General features: G+C 38.7%; 1 protein-coding gene across 3 annotated transcripts in view; it reads right to left on the bottom strand.

Annotated features, from left to right (window-relative positions):
• Positions 1 to 2,661: 2,661 nt before the first annotated feature.
• Positions 2,662 to 15,166, bottom strand: part of MED15 (mediator complex subunit 15) — a 36,614-nt gene continuing 24,109 nt past the window's right edge. For 2 of the 3 annotated variants that reach the window (XM_083803868.1, XM_083803867.1), the window contains exons 9-18: positions 13,954 to 14,073; positions 8,290 to 8,432; positions 7,962 to 8,089; positions 6,936 to 7,070; positions 6,471 to 6,534; positions 6,237 to 6,303; positions 5,701 to 5,861; positions 5,330 to 5,496; positions 4,344 to 4,442; positions 2,662 to 4,218 (exon numbers count right to left, since the gene is read on the bottom strand). In XM_083803868.1, coding sequence (XP_083659994.1) covers positions 4,082 to 4,218; positions 4,344 to 4,442; positions 5,330 to 5,496; positions 5,701 to 5,861; positions 6,237 to 6,303; positions 6,471 to 6,534; positions 6,936 to 7,070; positions 7,962 to 8,089; positions 8,290 to 8,432; positions 13,954 to 14,073 — 1,221 coding nt within the window. In that variant the 3' untranslated portion in view covers positions 2,662 to 4,081. The remainder of the gene's footprint in view (positions 4,219 to 4,343; positions 4,443 to 5,329; positions 5,497 to 5,700; positions 5,862 to 6,236; positions 6,304 to 6,470; positions 6,535 to 6,935; positions 7,071 to 7,961; positions 8,090 to 8,289; positions 8,433 to 13,953; positions 14,074 to 15,166) is intronic. The other variant, XM_083803869.1, reaches the window with a different exon arrangement.

The raw sequence follows: 15,166 nt of genomic DNA, 5'->3' as shown, positions 1-15,166 counted from the left end.
CCCCACTCTTCCTTTAAGCAATCCTGCTTTTAAAGAATGAGCCAGGTGACTTCAGAGGGTTAAAGAGAATTAAGGGAAAGTAATTTAAGAATAATTGAAAAAAGAAAATTAATGCCCTGTCACTACCTAACAGGAATCCATACAAAGAAACTATACTCATATAAAAATTGCCCTTGCTTATTTATTACCAGTCCTACTTCCTCAAAGATTCATGTTATCATTCAAGTGGAAGGGACCTAAAAAGATTGAGTCCAACTGTCTGACCACTTTAGGGCTAGCCAAAAGTTAAAGCATACTAATGAGAGCATTATCCAAACGCCTCTTGAATACTGACAGGCACAGGGCATCAACCACCTCATTAGGAAGCCTGTGCCAGTGTTTGACTACCCTCCTCACAGTAAGAAATTTGTCATTCCCATGTGTCCTGTCATTGGTTACCAGGTAGAAGAGACTGGCTCTGCTTGAGCAATGAGGTTGACTCTCAGACTCCTTTTCTTCAGACTAGACAACCCAAGTGTCCTCAGCCTCTCCTCACAGGGCATACTTTCCAGTCGTTTTTACCAGCTTCACTGCCCTCCTCTGGATGCTTTTTATATTGTGGGATTGAGAACTGCATATAATATATAAGGTAAGACCACACCAGCACTAAATATAGTGGGAGAATCAACTTTTTTGACAGCTGGTTCTGCTGCGTTTAACACACCCAAAAATGAGGTTTGCCCTCATGGCTGCCAGGGCATGCTGCTGCCTCAATATTGAGCCTGCTGTCAACACAGAAGACTCAAAGGACAGGAACTGCACTGCTTCCTATAGCCCTTCTCAAATAGAGGTGCTGTCTATATGAAACATTCTCAGAGAACTCGCAGGTGAGAAACAGAGAGGATGCGTGGTAATATCAGCCTCTTTTGGAGATATATCTTACCAACATGGAATTATATAAAATTCTTTTCACTTAGACTACCGCTATATAAATAAGTTATACTAGGACGTCAATTTTAGCTACAATTTCTCTCTAGTACATTTCATGCCTTTTATGATCAAATTTTGCCTGTAAAAAGGGTCCACAAACAGTAACACCATTTCCTTCGTATAAAATGAACTAGGTTAGAGCAGTTGTTGCACACATACAAGAGGTGTGCTTTAGTTAACAAATTTGAAAGAACAGGAACAGCCGACACCACATTATCCTTGGTTCCAGGAAGAAAAAAATTGCATTAATTCAAAACAACAAAACTTTATGGGGTAAAAAGTTCTCACTGAAGCTGAAAGTCTAATCAGCCAGGTAGGACGCTACCACACAATCAAATGAGCTCAGCAGTAGGACAAGAACTCTAACTTACTACTTTTCTAATTGAAAAGGAAATGGTTTCAGGCAATCACAATAACATTTATTTAGCAATCAAATCGATAGCCACCCAGCGCCTGTTATAAAAAAGGCAATTTTGCCACCAATGAAAGAAACTAGCGAACAACTTTGTTGAGAAACAGAGAACTCGTGCTATTCAAAGAAGCCATCTTCAAAACGTTCTTGAATTCAACACTCTTATTCTTCATCTTGTTTCCTTACGACTGCTTTGACCTTTTACACTGTATTTTTACAACAAATGTTTCAGCTGCTATTACCACTTCATTTCAAGTAAAGTCTGATTATGACTTCATTTTGTATGCCATTTGTTCAAAAAATGAAAGGATCAGGCTTCTGTATTTTTGATTTTACAACATACTTGTCTATTTCTGAAAGGTATGAATCCCTGAATTGTTCATAACATGCATTTTCTGAATTGAATTTTGAAATCACTGTGCCCCTGACAGCTGATAAAGCACCCAAACATTAATGATAATTTATTCCCGATTTGGTGCACCTTTCCAAGGATTTGGGAATAACATTGCATTTATTTATTAAGATCTATGCCAGCTTATGACAGTTCGCCCATCAACAGAAAAGAAACCCATCTATGTTGATAACAAGCTATTAACCTGATGTGCTGCAGGAACATGACCAACTTCCAGTTTTCAATATTTATTTCCCAAGTGAAATGTTGCAGTACGGTAGGATGCCCACCCCACATCGACCTCTCAGTATAACAACTTATGTCTTGTTTGAAGGAAAACCACAATGACAGTTCTGAAAACTGCACTAAGGGAAGTATTGTAAACCTGAGGGACATTTATAGTATGTTTTGCATCCATTTCCAGGTATGTCTTAACCAAATTAAGAAACAAATGCTATAAATGTCTGTTTTAGACCATAGCAATAGCTTAAAAAAAGTCTCCATCCTCATTTCTTGGGTTATGACAATTGTGTATTACAATAACCAGACAAAGCTCTTGTGACATGAACATCTCTCCACAAGAACTGGATTGATGCCACTGGTTCTTTTGCTGCAAAAAGGCAGTCATGTAACAGTACCTGTTAAAAAGCTATATCTTTTGTTTGTAGACACCATTACTAATCTCTTGACCAGGTCTTCCAATTCACTATGAGGACAGTAGAGATAGTGCTGCATGGAATGAAGAGCCATTTATGATTTCTTCTCCTGACCTTCAAAGTGTATGAGTTTTCACTTACCATAGAACAAAGTAACCATCATCCAATGGATGCAACAGAACTGGTATCTGAGGATCAACATGGGAAGAGCCATATAATGTTAGCATCCAACACAGGAATAATAATAAATTTATTACAATAGAAACAAACAGGTAATGCATTAGTTCATGTACAAAATACTGATAGCATTCTGCTGCCTCAGTCAGTGCTTACTAAGTACCCACATTTAAAAAACATCCCAGAAGTGATGACATCACACAGATTTACAAAGGTCATTGCAATTTCATGACACTACTGTAAGAGAGTCCAGCTACTCTTTAAGGTTTGCTGCACAGTACAGGGAGGTGGAGCAGGATGTAATGGGAAAATCTGAAATTTGAAATTTTTCTGCACTAGGAAGTTAAGAGTGAACAAATTACAAGAACGGGGAAAAAAAACAATCACACTATGCATGAATTTATAGTTACTCATGGCAAGTGTTTTCATTAGAAGTGCCCAACCATATAGCAGCTGGTGACCAGCTTGAGTGCCCATCATTGCTCAAGGCACAAAATATTAGTTGTCAGTTCAGCTCCTGTTTCTTCCTTCACTCTCAAAAAAAAAATACCATGTATTATGGAAGCATTTCCACTAAACTGCATCAACTCCCCCAGGTAAGCCAGATGCCTTAGAGATTGATTCTATTCCATCAGTAAAAGACAACATGTAGCTACAAGCCTGCTGGATTGATTTCTGGTACTAGAGCTTTAAACTGTTGTTTCCCCACCACCACCACCTTTACACACATATACTTACAGGGGAAGTCAGTGTGCACACTAATATCTCCTCTTTCTGATCACCTCATTTTTGGAGCAAGAGAAACGTGGTCCATGCTAACCAAAAACCATTTATACAAAGTAGCATTTAAAATAAGCCTTAAAATATTTTTTCTTCTATTTTGTCTCCCCTCTCCCCCAACATAATTACCCAGATTTATCTCACATATTTGAGGGATGTCCTTAAAAGGCTATAATTTATCCCATCCCTGGGCAAAGCTAATAGGCAAAAGATTCCTTCCAAAACTAGGAAGTTTGCAAGCACGTTCTAGCTGCAGCTTATTTATTTCTGGGGTGGCATCAGGTCACAAAACATACAACGTGAAAGGAATACTGGCACTCTGCAAACTGAAGCAAATTAGAGCATTCTCTCCCTGCTTTCTCTTTTATCAATCAGACTCCCTGATGGAAGTCCACAAATAATTTCTTCTCTAAGAAGACAATAAGAACTCCTCCTAATACAGTCTCAAGAACCATATATACACATTTTGTATATTTGAAAATGCTGGCAAAAGTCCACAGAGGCAGAAGATAAAAAGCATGAAAGCTAAATCTAACACCAGGTTCTCTACTGAACCCGACACCTAGAAACAAAACAACATAAGGCTTCTTTCTTCTGAAGTAACCTCCCCAAAATGCCTGTGGTTTTCCAATGGCACGTGGAAAAGGCCAGCTTTCAAGACCTTATTTCTTGAATCATGATTTAGAAAGTGAGATGTTATGCAGCAGAGAGGCAGGCTTGGCGAATACTTTGTGCCCAGGTGTTTAAGAGTGCCGTGACTGAATGCTTGTCTGGAAGTTGCAATAGTTTTGAAGTCATGTACCGATACACTGACTGCAAGAAGGGATTGGCTGCTGGAAAAGAAGATAATGGATAGAGTTATAAATATACACACACACACACACACACACAGTCCTCACATTTCCCCAACACTACTACATACACATGCCCCCAAAATGTCATGCTAGCATCCTCATACCATACTGTCTAGGGTTTTTTATCCACAGAGGGCTCTGATCAGGATAGTCTGCTGGAACGCTGAGCTGTAGTGGCGGGACGTTTGGAAGATTCTTGTCATCTAGAATGTAAGCACACTTCCCATCAGAATAAAGCATGTTTTTCTGTATTTACATTTTTTTCATACATCATTCAACATGGTTTCTAGCCTCTGAGCCCCAAGAAGGAACCAAGGAGTACTTTTCCATTTCTGTTGTACAGCAATCTCATCGTTCACTTTAACAACACAATTTCTTGGAAGGAAAGCCTGGCAAAACACCGCTCCATCTCTTAAGCATTTCTGCACGCTGCCAGTCATTTCATTAGCAGACCTTCACTAAATTAGACACCTCATTTTTGAGAATTAGGTGCCTTCTGTACTAACATTAAGATGAGAACAGTTCAGATTTCTCAAACAATGGGAGGAAAAAAACTGTTTTGCTTTTGGATTCCAATGGGGAAAACAAGTTCATAGACAGTAACACTTTCTTCTTACTCAGCTGAGATAGAAACAACAAAGTTGTGATCTGAGTTCCTTTTTCAAACATACATCATTGTCAGTCATCATTAGTACAAATTGAGATAGACCCTTCCAAAGATTAACTCACCATTTCTCCATCCGACTTGTTGGAGATAGAACAATTCTCACATATCAGCATAAATCAAGTCAAGAATCAAGACTGTTGCTAGCAATAAGTAATTTTCTAGACACTACATGAGTTTACTGATTTCAACCCTCATTACGAGGAAAGGATTGTTTAGCATAAATGAAATTTCCAGGCATTCCCTGAAGCAGAATTGTATAGAATGTCATGATTAAGCTGTTCTATAACACTGATAACTACAGACTTCACACAGAAGTCACAGGTTGGCAAAATTCAAGACTAAGCAAAAAAAAACTTCTTCAGATTTCTAGAATCAAGATCAACAGTTCTTTCTGAATTCAGCCCTTTGTGTCTTCTCACTTACCTATCTTGCATATAAGATGAACGGTGCCATTATTACTGCAATGGGAGGGGTCCAGGTTCACCAGGAATTTAGGATTTAACCTTGCAACTTCCCCTTGTAAGACATTCGGTATGGTCTGTCTTTCATCCTCTTCATATTTCCGCTTTCGAGGGGAGACAACTGGGGCCCTATGTAAAACACGGTACACAAAAGACCTAGGTGAAAACATTATACCAACACCACATTTGTCAGATATTTTACAGGTGTAAAAAGGAAAAAGGTACAACTCACACCTTGCCATAAACCCATCCATTCTTTCAACAGTTTGAACAAATATTTTTTTTCCTTAAAAAACAAACATTTAATAAAAACATCTGGTTAGTGATACATACGTGATCGGCGGGCCATGAATTGCAGTCATAGCCGGCATAAACGTACGGTAAAGGGAATGGTTGAAGACTGGTGAACGGATGTTGGCCAAGACAGCATCCAAAAGTGGCTGACACAAGTACTGCTGTTTGGTGGGGGGCACTGGGGGAGGAGGTGGAGTAGGCTAAAACACAAAAGGACCACATTTTCTCTTAATAGTCACCAAAGATAAAAACATCTCTACAACTTTACAGCAGTAAACTTCCAATGCATAAAACACAAACAATTCTCAAAACTGCATGCGGTAACATTAAAAAGTCTGCATTTTCCACTTTCAGAAGTCTGTCCTGAAATCAGCTGCAAAAATTCATAGAAAGAATTATTCAAGTGTTTGCACAGAACACAAGAATTTGAAAGCTCACCTACAAGGTGATTTATGTGAAGCTTGCCCATTTTTGCCCCCATTTTCTTATTCTGTTCAACTCTACTTGAAGTTGTAATGGCATAAGCAACATAAAAATTAATCACTTATCTTTTGCTAAAGCAAAGCATTACGTACCACAGCCATATCATTCTTCAGCTTTTCCAGAGCAATTTCGCACTTCTGCAGTGTCTTCAGAGGGCATCTGCAGAAGAGGAGAAAGTCCATCATCACAAAACAGTCAATTCAACTTACGTGTTTCTGGGGGCCTGAGCCCCCCAAACAACTTTAATGCCAACATGGCTGGATACTGAACAATACATTCCTGGAAGAGTTAGGGAACTGATGTCCAGACAAAATGAAAAAAGTTACCGTTTTGAAGGGTCAGTCAGGATATCTAAGAGACTCTTCATTTTACTCAGGTCCTTCTTCCTATCTGAAATAATATCAGAGACTCAAACATTGACTACAAGAACAGCTTTCACACTTGCAGACAGAAATACAGGATGCTGCTAGAAGTGAAAACATTAGCCATCACTGAAGAAAGCAGTGAGGATCAATGATCTTTCATCTCACCATAAGTATACCCATTGCATAAGCTCTAACAGAATGTGTCCCAAAAACATCAGAAGTGAAGGAAAACTGGTGGGAATTTAAGGATGAGGATTTTACCCACTCTTCACAGTAAAATCTTTACAGTCCTGGGGAAGAAAGAGTAACTGTCACTGTCATTTTCAATCCCTGGAATAGAAACCATCACAAAAAGGCAATGCACTGCTCTTCCATCAGAAGAGAGAGTTGACAGAGAAACACATGACTAAATACAAGGAACCTCACCTTCATTTTTATCTATTTTATTGATCATCCTACGGAGTGGCTCAATGTATTTTGATAACTGTTTGAGTTTCTCCAGATACTGTTGCTCCTCTGACTGGCTAGAACTGGCTGGACTCATGACAGAGTTTGGATTTCCTGCCAAGAAGTAAAGACTGCATGTCACATGGATGATAAAAGATAGTGCAGAACAGCATTCTCACATTTCAGACTCTAGATTTGAGATGCAGAAACTCAAAGCATAGCTCAGGTCAAATACATAAATCCACAACTGGATGCGCGTCAAAGTTTAAGTGCTTGTCCAGCCCTCTCATCTTTTTGGAGAAATTATGTCAGACAGCAGATGTTACAGACAGAACAGCAACTCCCATTTATTACTTTTTTTTTTTCCTGAAAAGGTCCACATTTTCATATACCTATTTCCTAGGTCCTCATTTTGCCTCACTCTGGTGCATTAAACACTACATCAACACCGAATTTGCTGCAGCATTCCTTAAGCCCATGCTTTCTCATCTGCAGAGCATACAACACTGGTATGAGAAGGAGACAGTATGTTACTTCAGTTCACAGTATCAGGAAGTGTTTATTACAACCAGGGCAGAGAAGTGCACAAGTGTCACAGTACACCTAGGAAGGTGTTTTAGAGGAAAGCAGTCATTAAGTGGTTATGTCCTTTACAACTTCACACCATTGCTAAGGGCTCCTTTTTGCATGGAACCAAGGCATCACTACGATTCTAAAAACTTGCTCAATTAAAGAAAGTACCATACTTTCTTTCTAAACAATGGGGAAGTTGGAAAAACCCACTATATAGGTTCAGTGATGAGAAAATGGGTTTCAATTGATTTCGATATTCATGTTGTGTAACATCATACATACAACATGCTCACTACTTGCGATGCTGTAGCTGTTTATCAAAGCTCTTTAAAGCTTTGGTCATGCCAAATAGTAACTGTAATAGTTCCTAAAAACCTGTTATCAAAATATACCCCAATTCATGGTCTGCATTATAGACCTCAGGTCATTTACCTGGAGTGTTTAAAGGACCTGGGGATGGGACGCTAAAGTTCTGAGGTGTTCGTGCAGCTGCTGGGCTCTGGGATGGTTGTGGAGATGGACTGGGAAGAAAGCTGCTGGGTGATGGAGCTGGACCAGAGCTGAAAAATAAGAATAAATTTTAAAAATGAAAAAAAAAATAAAATAAAATCTGCAAGAGTCTAACAAGGAAGCATGATCAGCCTGCAAACAGATATGCTTTTAGTAAGCACTGCTATGACACGTTGAATGCTTCTGAAAACTTCACCTCTTCACCTTTATGGCTTTGACAAAGGTCTTCAAAAGTTACAGTCTAGCTCACCTCACATTTGAGTTTGGCTGAGACGTCGGTTGGCCTGGTTGAGGAGATGGCTGTGGCTGTGGTGGTGGAGGCATTGATTGGGGTGTCTGAGCTTGTTGGACAGGAGATGGGGATGACATCATGGTAATATTGTTCTGGCTCACCTGAAACAAGGAAAAAGAATAAGATCAACAACAACAAAAGGGAGTTGATGAAGGGAACCTAAATTAAAGGTTTTATCTATGGAGAGAAGCATATCTTCAGCCCTACAAAAAATGAAAGTGTTAGTTTCCTGTTCTCCACAATGAAACAGTCTCACCTGTATCTCTCGAGGATATTATGGCACTACTTCATATCGACTTCACTAGAAATAAACATTAAAACTGCATGCAATGGGATAACTGTTTCTCGTTTCCCAAACCAACATGTTGCAGTTAAAGCGTCAGAAGTGCCATCTGAAAAACTTGTGCTTTATTAGAAATAGGGTAAAGAAGAGCAGGGAAAAAAGACAGTTCTAACTTGAGAATTAACAGCCATTAAAAAAAACTTCTTGTTTTGGTATTTTCATTACAGCCTTCAAAGGTCTGTCAAACTTGTCTGTAGCTTCTCAAGTGGTTTTCTTCAAGAGGAAAGAAGAACAATTAAGTAAACCAAACCACCACCATGTTGTTTAAATATACAGCTTGCAAATCTGGGTGGAATGTCTGGATGGAAAAGTGTGAAGCAGCTTTCTGACCTTTGGAGAATGATAAGGTATGCCTAAAGAACAAAAAGACAAATAAGGAATTTTCAGAACAGCACCAAACTCCAGGCAACAATTAAGTTTATTCTGCACACTATAAAGTGCAAGAGCCAGATGACGCTCAGATTACACCAACCACTCACATATGTTCATTTCATGGTCGTTTTTACCCTTCATCAACTAAAAAGAAACAAAAAACATCCTATACCAGCCAGAAACATGGTATAGTGATGCAGATATTACGTAAGCATAAAGCACATAAAGAATTCTTATGTTTTTATGTATGTAGCCTTAGGTCATCAGTTACATTAGCCTATAAGGCCACGTATTGTGACTCAGTAACTGACGCATCCATTCTGTAAGTCCTCAATTGGCACCTTTATGAATCAACAACTCTTTCTATCAGTATAAACTGTTTTTAAGCAGAGGTCCCCTACCAGCCCTAAACACTTCATGGGCACTGTAAGTTTGTTGCTGTCCTCCAGTCATTACCTATTCACCTAAATCATCCAACTGTTTCCAGAGGACACTGAATGTGACATGATATGCTTTGCATGGAATATCACACTACAGCTATGTAAGAAAAACATAAACAATGGGCCCAAGCAATCCTCAGCTAGGTGCAAATGTAAAACTACTAAACTTGAAGATATAAACTTGAAGATACTAGTTAACTACAGCACAGTTCAAAATCAAATACAGCCTGCAATATATGTTTTGTTCTGTTTTTTTTTTCCAAAAAACTTCATTAGCTCCGTTACCTTCCCAACCTCCTCTACAAAAATAACATCCAGAACAAGATTCATTAACAACCTGTGTTTCCTCAGCAGTTGGAAAAATATTTCTGAGACTGAAAAGCACGATCTGCTTCCTACAGAAACCAACTACCTCAGCACCATGAAGAAGCTAGGATGAACACTCCAAAGAGTACTCCCTGCATTTTTTTTTTTTTTTTTTTTTACAATTCTATTTAATGTTCTTCTAAATAGCAAGTGATTTAGAACTTACCCACAGAGATGCTGTACCCATTTTCATCACGTCAAACTAAGATCACTTTTGAGTGGTTTAGCTTGAAAACTTCTTGAAAACCATGCACCTTTAAAGTGTCTCAAGGTGGTTACATAAAATCACTTCTGAAAACTTAAATCCTTGTGTTTTAGGAAGGAAGGAAGGAACAAAAAAGATTGCATTAAGGTTTTTGCCCCGACTGAAGCCTCTGTATCTACTTCAACACCAAGGTCCCTTCACATTAGTTTACAAATGTTGCAGAAAAGCAAAGAAAAGAACATACAGCACCCGATGCATACATAAGCATAAAATACATTAGAGCTGTCATCTTTTTAACAGCATTACCTCTTCTCATTAAGTACATGCAGAGGCAAACAACTTTCCTTCTTGCAAGAGGTTTGCTCTCTGCTGCTTTCATTTCAGAACTCTAAAGGCTAACATCTAATATCACATAAAACTGTGATACTTTCAAAAACTTGTACTCAGAAGTAAGTATGCAGTTCCAAACTTACTGCCTGATTTTTCTTCGAAAGCAGTTAATTTGCTACACAATCATTTCAGATGTCTTTGTATGGTTTAGATCTAAAGATACCTTCAGCTTTAGACTTCCACATTGTTTCCGGGATACGCATTGAGAATATAACAATTTAATGAAATTTCAACTTCTAGGGAATGCTCTTTACAACCGACTCCCACTAACAAGGAGGGAGAATGAGAGTGAGGGAAGTTTAGCCTCAATAAATTCATTTAGGTCCTCATTTAACTCCAAAGTTAAACCATGGTTACTGGACCATTTGTATACCCTCCATCTTCAACATATAGAAGGTAATGCAACTTGGTATTTTTTCAATGAAGGATGGGGTTTTATGCATCTAAACGCACATTCATGGACAGCTACCACAGCCCACTGAACATGAAGCAACCCTGCAGTGACCTGATCACAACACCAAAACCTATCCTTGAAGTTCTGCCCAAAACTTATTTAGGCTTGCGTGACAAAGTTTTGCGCTCAATAATATTCACTAAATCAAAGCTATTCTTAGTGTTTAGAGTAACATGCTGGAAGATAAACTTAGCTATAAGGCCTACCTCCACTTAACTGAGTATCAGGCAAGGAACAGCACTCAGTAGACAGCGCTAGGAAGTTTTTCAGAGACTCTCAGTAGGAAGCCAGTACAATATGCAGAAACCAAAAGCAAGGAAAAGGAGACTGCAACAAGGAAGTAATGGGTAATACTGAGGAAAAGCAGAAACACTTTTAATCTAAAGTAAAAATCTAGAAAGCATTTTAAACTACTGTACTTACAGTTTCAATGTTAAGCCGGTAAGCACAGCCTTGCCTACTCTGTAGCAAACTGGGTTTAAAGTTCACCATTATGTTGCTTTGCTTAACAAAGCAAAACCTCTGCAGAGCTCCAAAAGAATTCAGATACTGGTTTCTATATTCCCAGTCAGGACAACATCCCTTGCTTTATTTTAATATTTAAATCAGCTTGACTTTTTCCCTAGATTTTCAGTTTGCTGAAGATTTCTGCACCAACCATAAATTGGAAGTCCATACTAATGCAGACTTCAATAGATTTGTAGGTAGAACTTGGAGGTTTTGACACTAGGAATACAACAGAGAGATTGGGATTAATACATCAGTCATCTAATTGCTAAAACAAAAGCTATTAGATTAACCTTTCAAAATTCCTATCAGTAGGTTTCTTGGACCAATACAAATATTGTGTAGGAAACTTTCCTTAGCTGTTCAAAAAGTACTGAACTTTTTTTTTTTTTCCTTAGTGTTCAAGGACTAATAACGAATGTAGTTCATGTATGGTAACTATTCAGGCAAAAGCAAACTTCAGCTAAGAAAAAAAAAATAATTTTCTGCCAATTTAAAAGACCAGGAGATTATGGAATACAATGACATATCGGTAAGTACATTCTTTTCTTGAAAAAAAAAAATCTAATAGCAAAAGAAATCAAGAACCAACTGAACAAAAAGAAACCACTGCAGAATTAACTGAGCCACATGTTAAAAGGACAGACAAGAAGTGTGTCATACGGGATAAAAACAAATAGCCCAACAATATGGATATAACATCTGGTTCTTCTGGTGAAAGAGATTCTTCAGTGTAATACCAAGAGTCTCATCTAAAGTGAAAGGACATTCAGAACCACCTATCATGAAGTCTAAAGACTTTTTAATACTGTAGTCAGAGATGACAGAGTCTTAGATGAATAATAACCAGATGTAAGCTACAACCATTTGTCTCCTATTGTGAACAGCTTCAAGAGCTCTGATGACAAGGTAATTAAACATATCCAACAGATAATATTATTTAAGCATTTACAAAACTAAAGAGGCACAAATAACATTTCTAAATTCTGATTCACTTGGAACCTGACAAAATGTTTTGGCACGGAGCACTAGAGATTCACACAGATCCAGAGCTATCAATTGCATGGCACGTCAGACAGTCTTTAGAACAATGCTTCCCACTAACATAAAACGATGACTTACTCGCTTATCCTACCACATGTTTAGGAGCCATTTTCATAAATAAGTTTTTCTTCTTCTGCCTTCTTTAGTTGGTTTTCTACAACATTTTCTCAGTCCTTGGCATGCTCCTTATTCACTGATTCTCCTGGTGTCAGAAATCAAAGCTCCTCAACAACCACAGACATGACAGCACTAAAAGGTCAGCCTACAGCACTGAACGCTTTAACTAGAGCCCTTCTGTTATGCCTCAAATATAAGCCAATCTAATACTTAAATATCCATCAGAAGGCCTCACTGTCAGTCCAAATAAGACTATGAATACTTCATACTGGAGGTGATTGTCTCAGTGTACATAAACTGCAACAGCAAACAAAGCTCAAAGTAAATTCTCCTTTGATTCAACAGCTATGTCTGGGTTTTATTTCAGTTAACATAGTTACCTGGATAGAAATGAGTGACCATCTGAAACCAGAAATGATGGACGTGCTTGCTTAGGTCTGCAGAATCTTTCTGATCACATTATCTACATTAGCAAACACCTGACAAGAAAAGGCTGTGCCTACTAAACTTGATGCAACAGAAATAAGCAAAAATGCAAAAGTAAAGAAACCTATGAGCAAAAGGCAGCAGTGTTAAGTAGTAAAACTGGTAAGAACTCAGTTCTATTTCAGTCCAGTTCTCCCCACTCCTGCTCTCCTCTTGCTGTCCCTCAAATGAAAGATTTTGGTTGTTGAACATGGCTGTGAGGTCTTCAGAAGATCAGGACCTACACCATGCAGATGCAGTACACTGACCTCAAGCATCTTCCAGCAACACCTGGCTAGGTGCTGACAGCCTTCCTACACAGGTTCTTCTTTAATACAGGTACCAGTGGAGCCCTTTTGGTAGTTCCTCCTTCACAACTGCGAAGGAAGAGAATAGTTCCATTTTTCTTGGTCCCTGATTACATGCCAAGATGCTACTCAAACTGAAACAAGCCAAGTTTACTATTAATGAAAGAAGCACCTGTAAAGAGCACGAGTACATGGTAAGTAAGGTCCAAGACAGAACCCAATCACTACACTGCAGTACTGACTTGCAACACTTCTGGAGACTCTCCAAAATGCACATTCATTGTGGAATTTCAACAAAGACTAAACAGAAACCTGGAAGCTCTAATCTGTGACTTGAATCAGTTATAAACATTTAAACGTTCTAAATGCTAAAATAAAGATCTACGCCACTTTAGCAATGCTTTATTTGATAACCCATGCTATCAGAAAACGTATTGTTTAAACCAAAAAAGAATCCAGGAAAAACCTGAAGAGCCCAACACCCTAACACCAGCAAGTTAGTTGTTCCATGAAAAAGTGAACTTCCCCTTGCTTGAAAGCAAGTGCTACACAATCACGTATCGAATGCTTTGTGCAATACCTGACACAATGTGCTTTGACTCAGTAAATACCTGTGGCATTTGCTGTCCGCCCAAAGGAATGGAGCTTGGCGGTGTAGCAGACACTGCGGTGGTAGGCGGGAACCGTGGTCTTATTTGCATCCCACCTCGGGCCATAGGTGCGGTGATCATCTTTGAGGACAGAGGGACAACAGACAAAAGTAATCGCAAAACAAGAAATGCAGTGCACTGGCAGGATGAGAAGCACATGCAACCTCCAGGAATTAGGGGGAGGGGGAGCATGAAGGGAAGGTTAGTGAGCTTTTCTCTAAAGGTTAACCTAACATGCTAGCTTATAAATCAAACTCCTTTTTACACCTTTTCTATCCATTTTTAGAAAACATCTAATGAATTCTAGATATCTCAGTAGTGCTGATAGGTAGATTTGTAGGTCGAGGGCTGACAAAGCTATCATTTGCAGGAAGGGTTTTTCCTAATTTTGACTGACATGTTGAATTTCTAGAATTCTTAGAGTTAAGTTCTCCAAGACAGCTGTCAAGACTCCTCCATCTAAGAAGCTTCTTCGTCTCTATAATGCCATAGGTTTCTGATGCACCTTCCCACACCGTTGGACTCACAGGATTTCGGAGTATTTGCGTGTGCCACCTTCCATTCTAAAAGACTCTGGCAGACAGTTCAGCAGCAACTGCTACCAGCAATGCTCCAGTGAGCTGTCCAACAGCGAGCAAAATTTCAGATTAACCTATGACACTATAACACCAGGACAACAAAAAGGACTTATTTTTGAAAAAGCTATTTCCTTCCTTTTGCACCCCACAGAATAAGTCAATTATTTCCTTGTAATTTCTGTAACTTTGACAAACACCCACTCCTCTATTGCTAAGCTACACTAAGACTTTTTGTTATGAGCCCATAACATGCTTTGAGCTCATTCTTGCATTATTTGATTCTTCAGCTGTATAGACTGAGCACACCCTAAAAGCACAATCATTTAGAACAAATACTGCAGGTTAGCATTAGAATGGATTTTTATTCTAAAATAGTATTAGGATGTTGCTCTGCAGTGTCCAGAAGTGCCTTTCAGACCCATCAGCCTGAATGAGCCACACAGTTTTAATCACATACATCTATAATATCTATGAATTTTAAGTAATGGTAGGCTTTAATGTTCCACCACAGGTGCTGTCAATTAGAGTAATAAAAATTTATGGGAAATACAGCATATTTTTGAGGTAGCACTCAGCTAACTTTGATAATTCACTTA

The sequence above is a fragment of the Anser anser genome, assembly GCF_964211835.1.
Source record: "Anser anser genome assembly, chromosome: 18".
Taxonomy (NCBI): domain Eukaryota; kingdom Metazoa; phylum Chordata; class Aves; order Anseriformes; family Anatidae; genus Anser; species Anser anser.
Note: the sequence above shows the minus strand (reverse complement) of the source record. Positions and strands in the feature narration are given on the sequence as shown.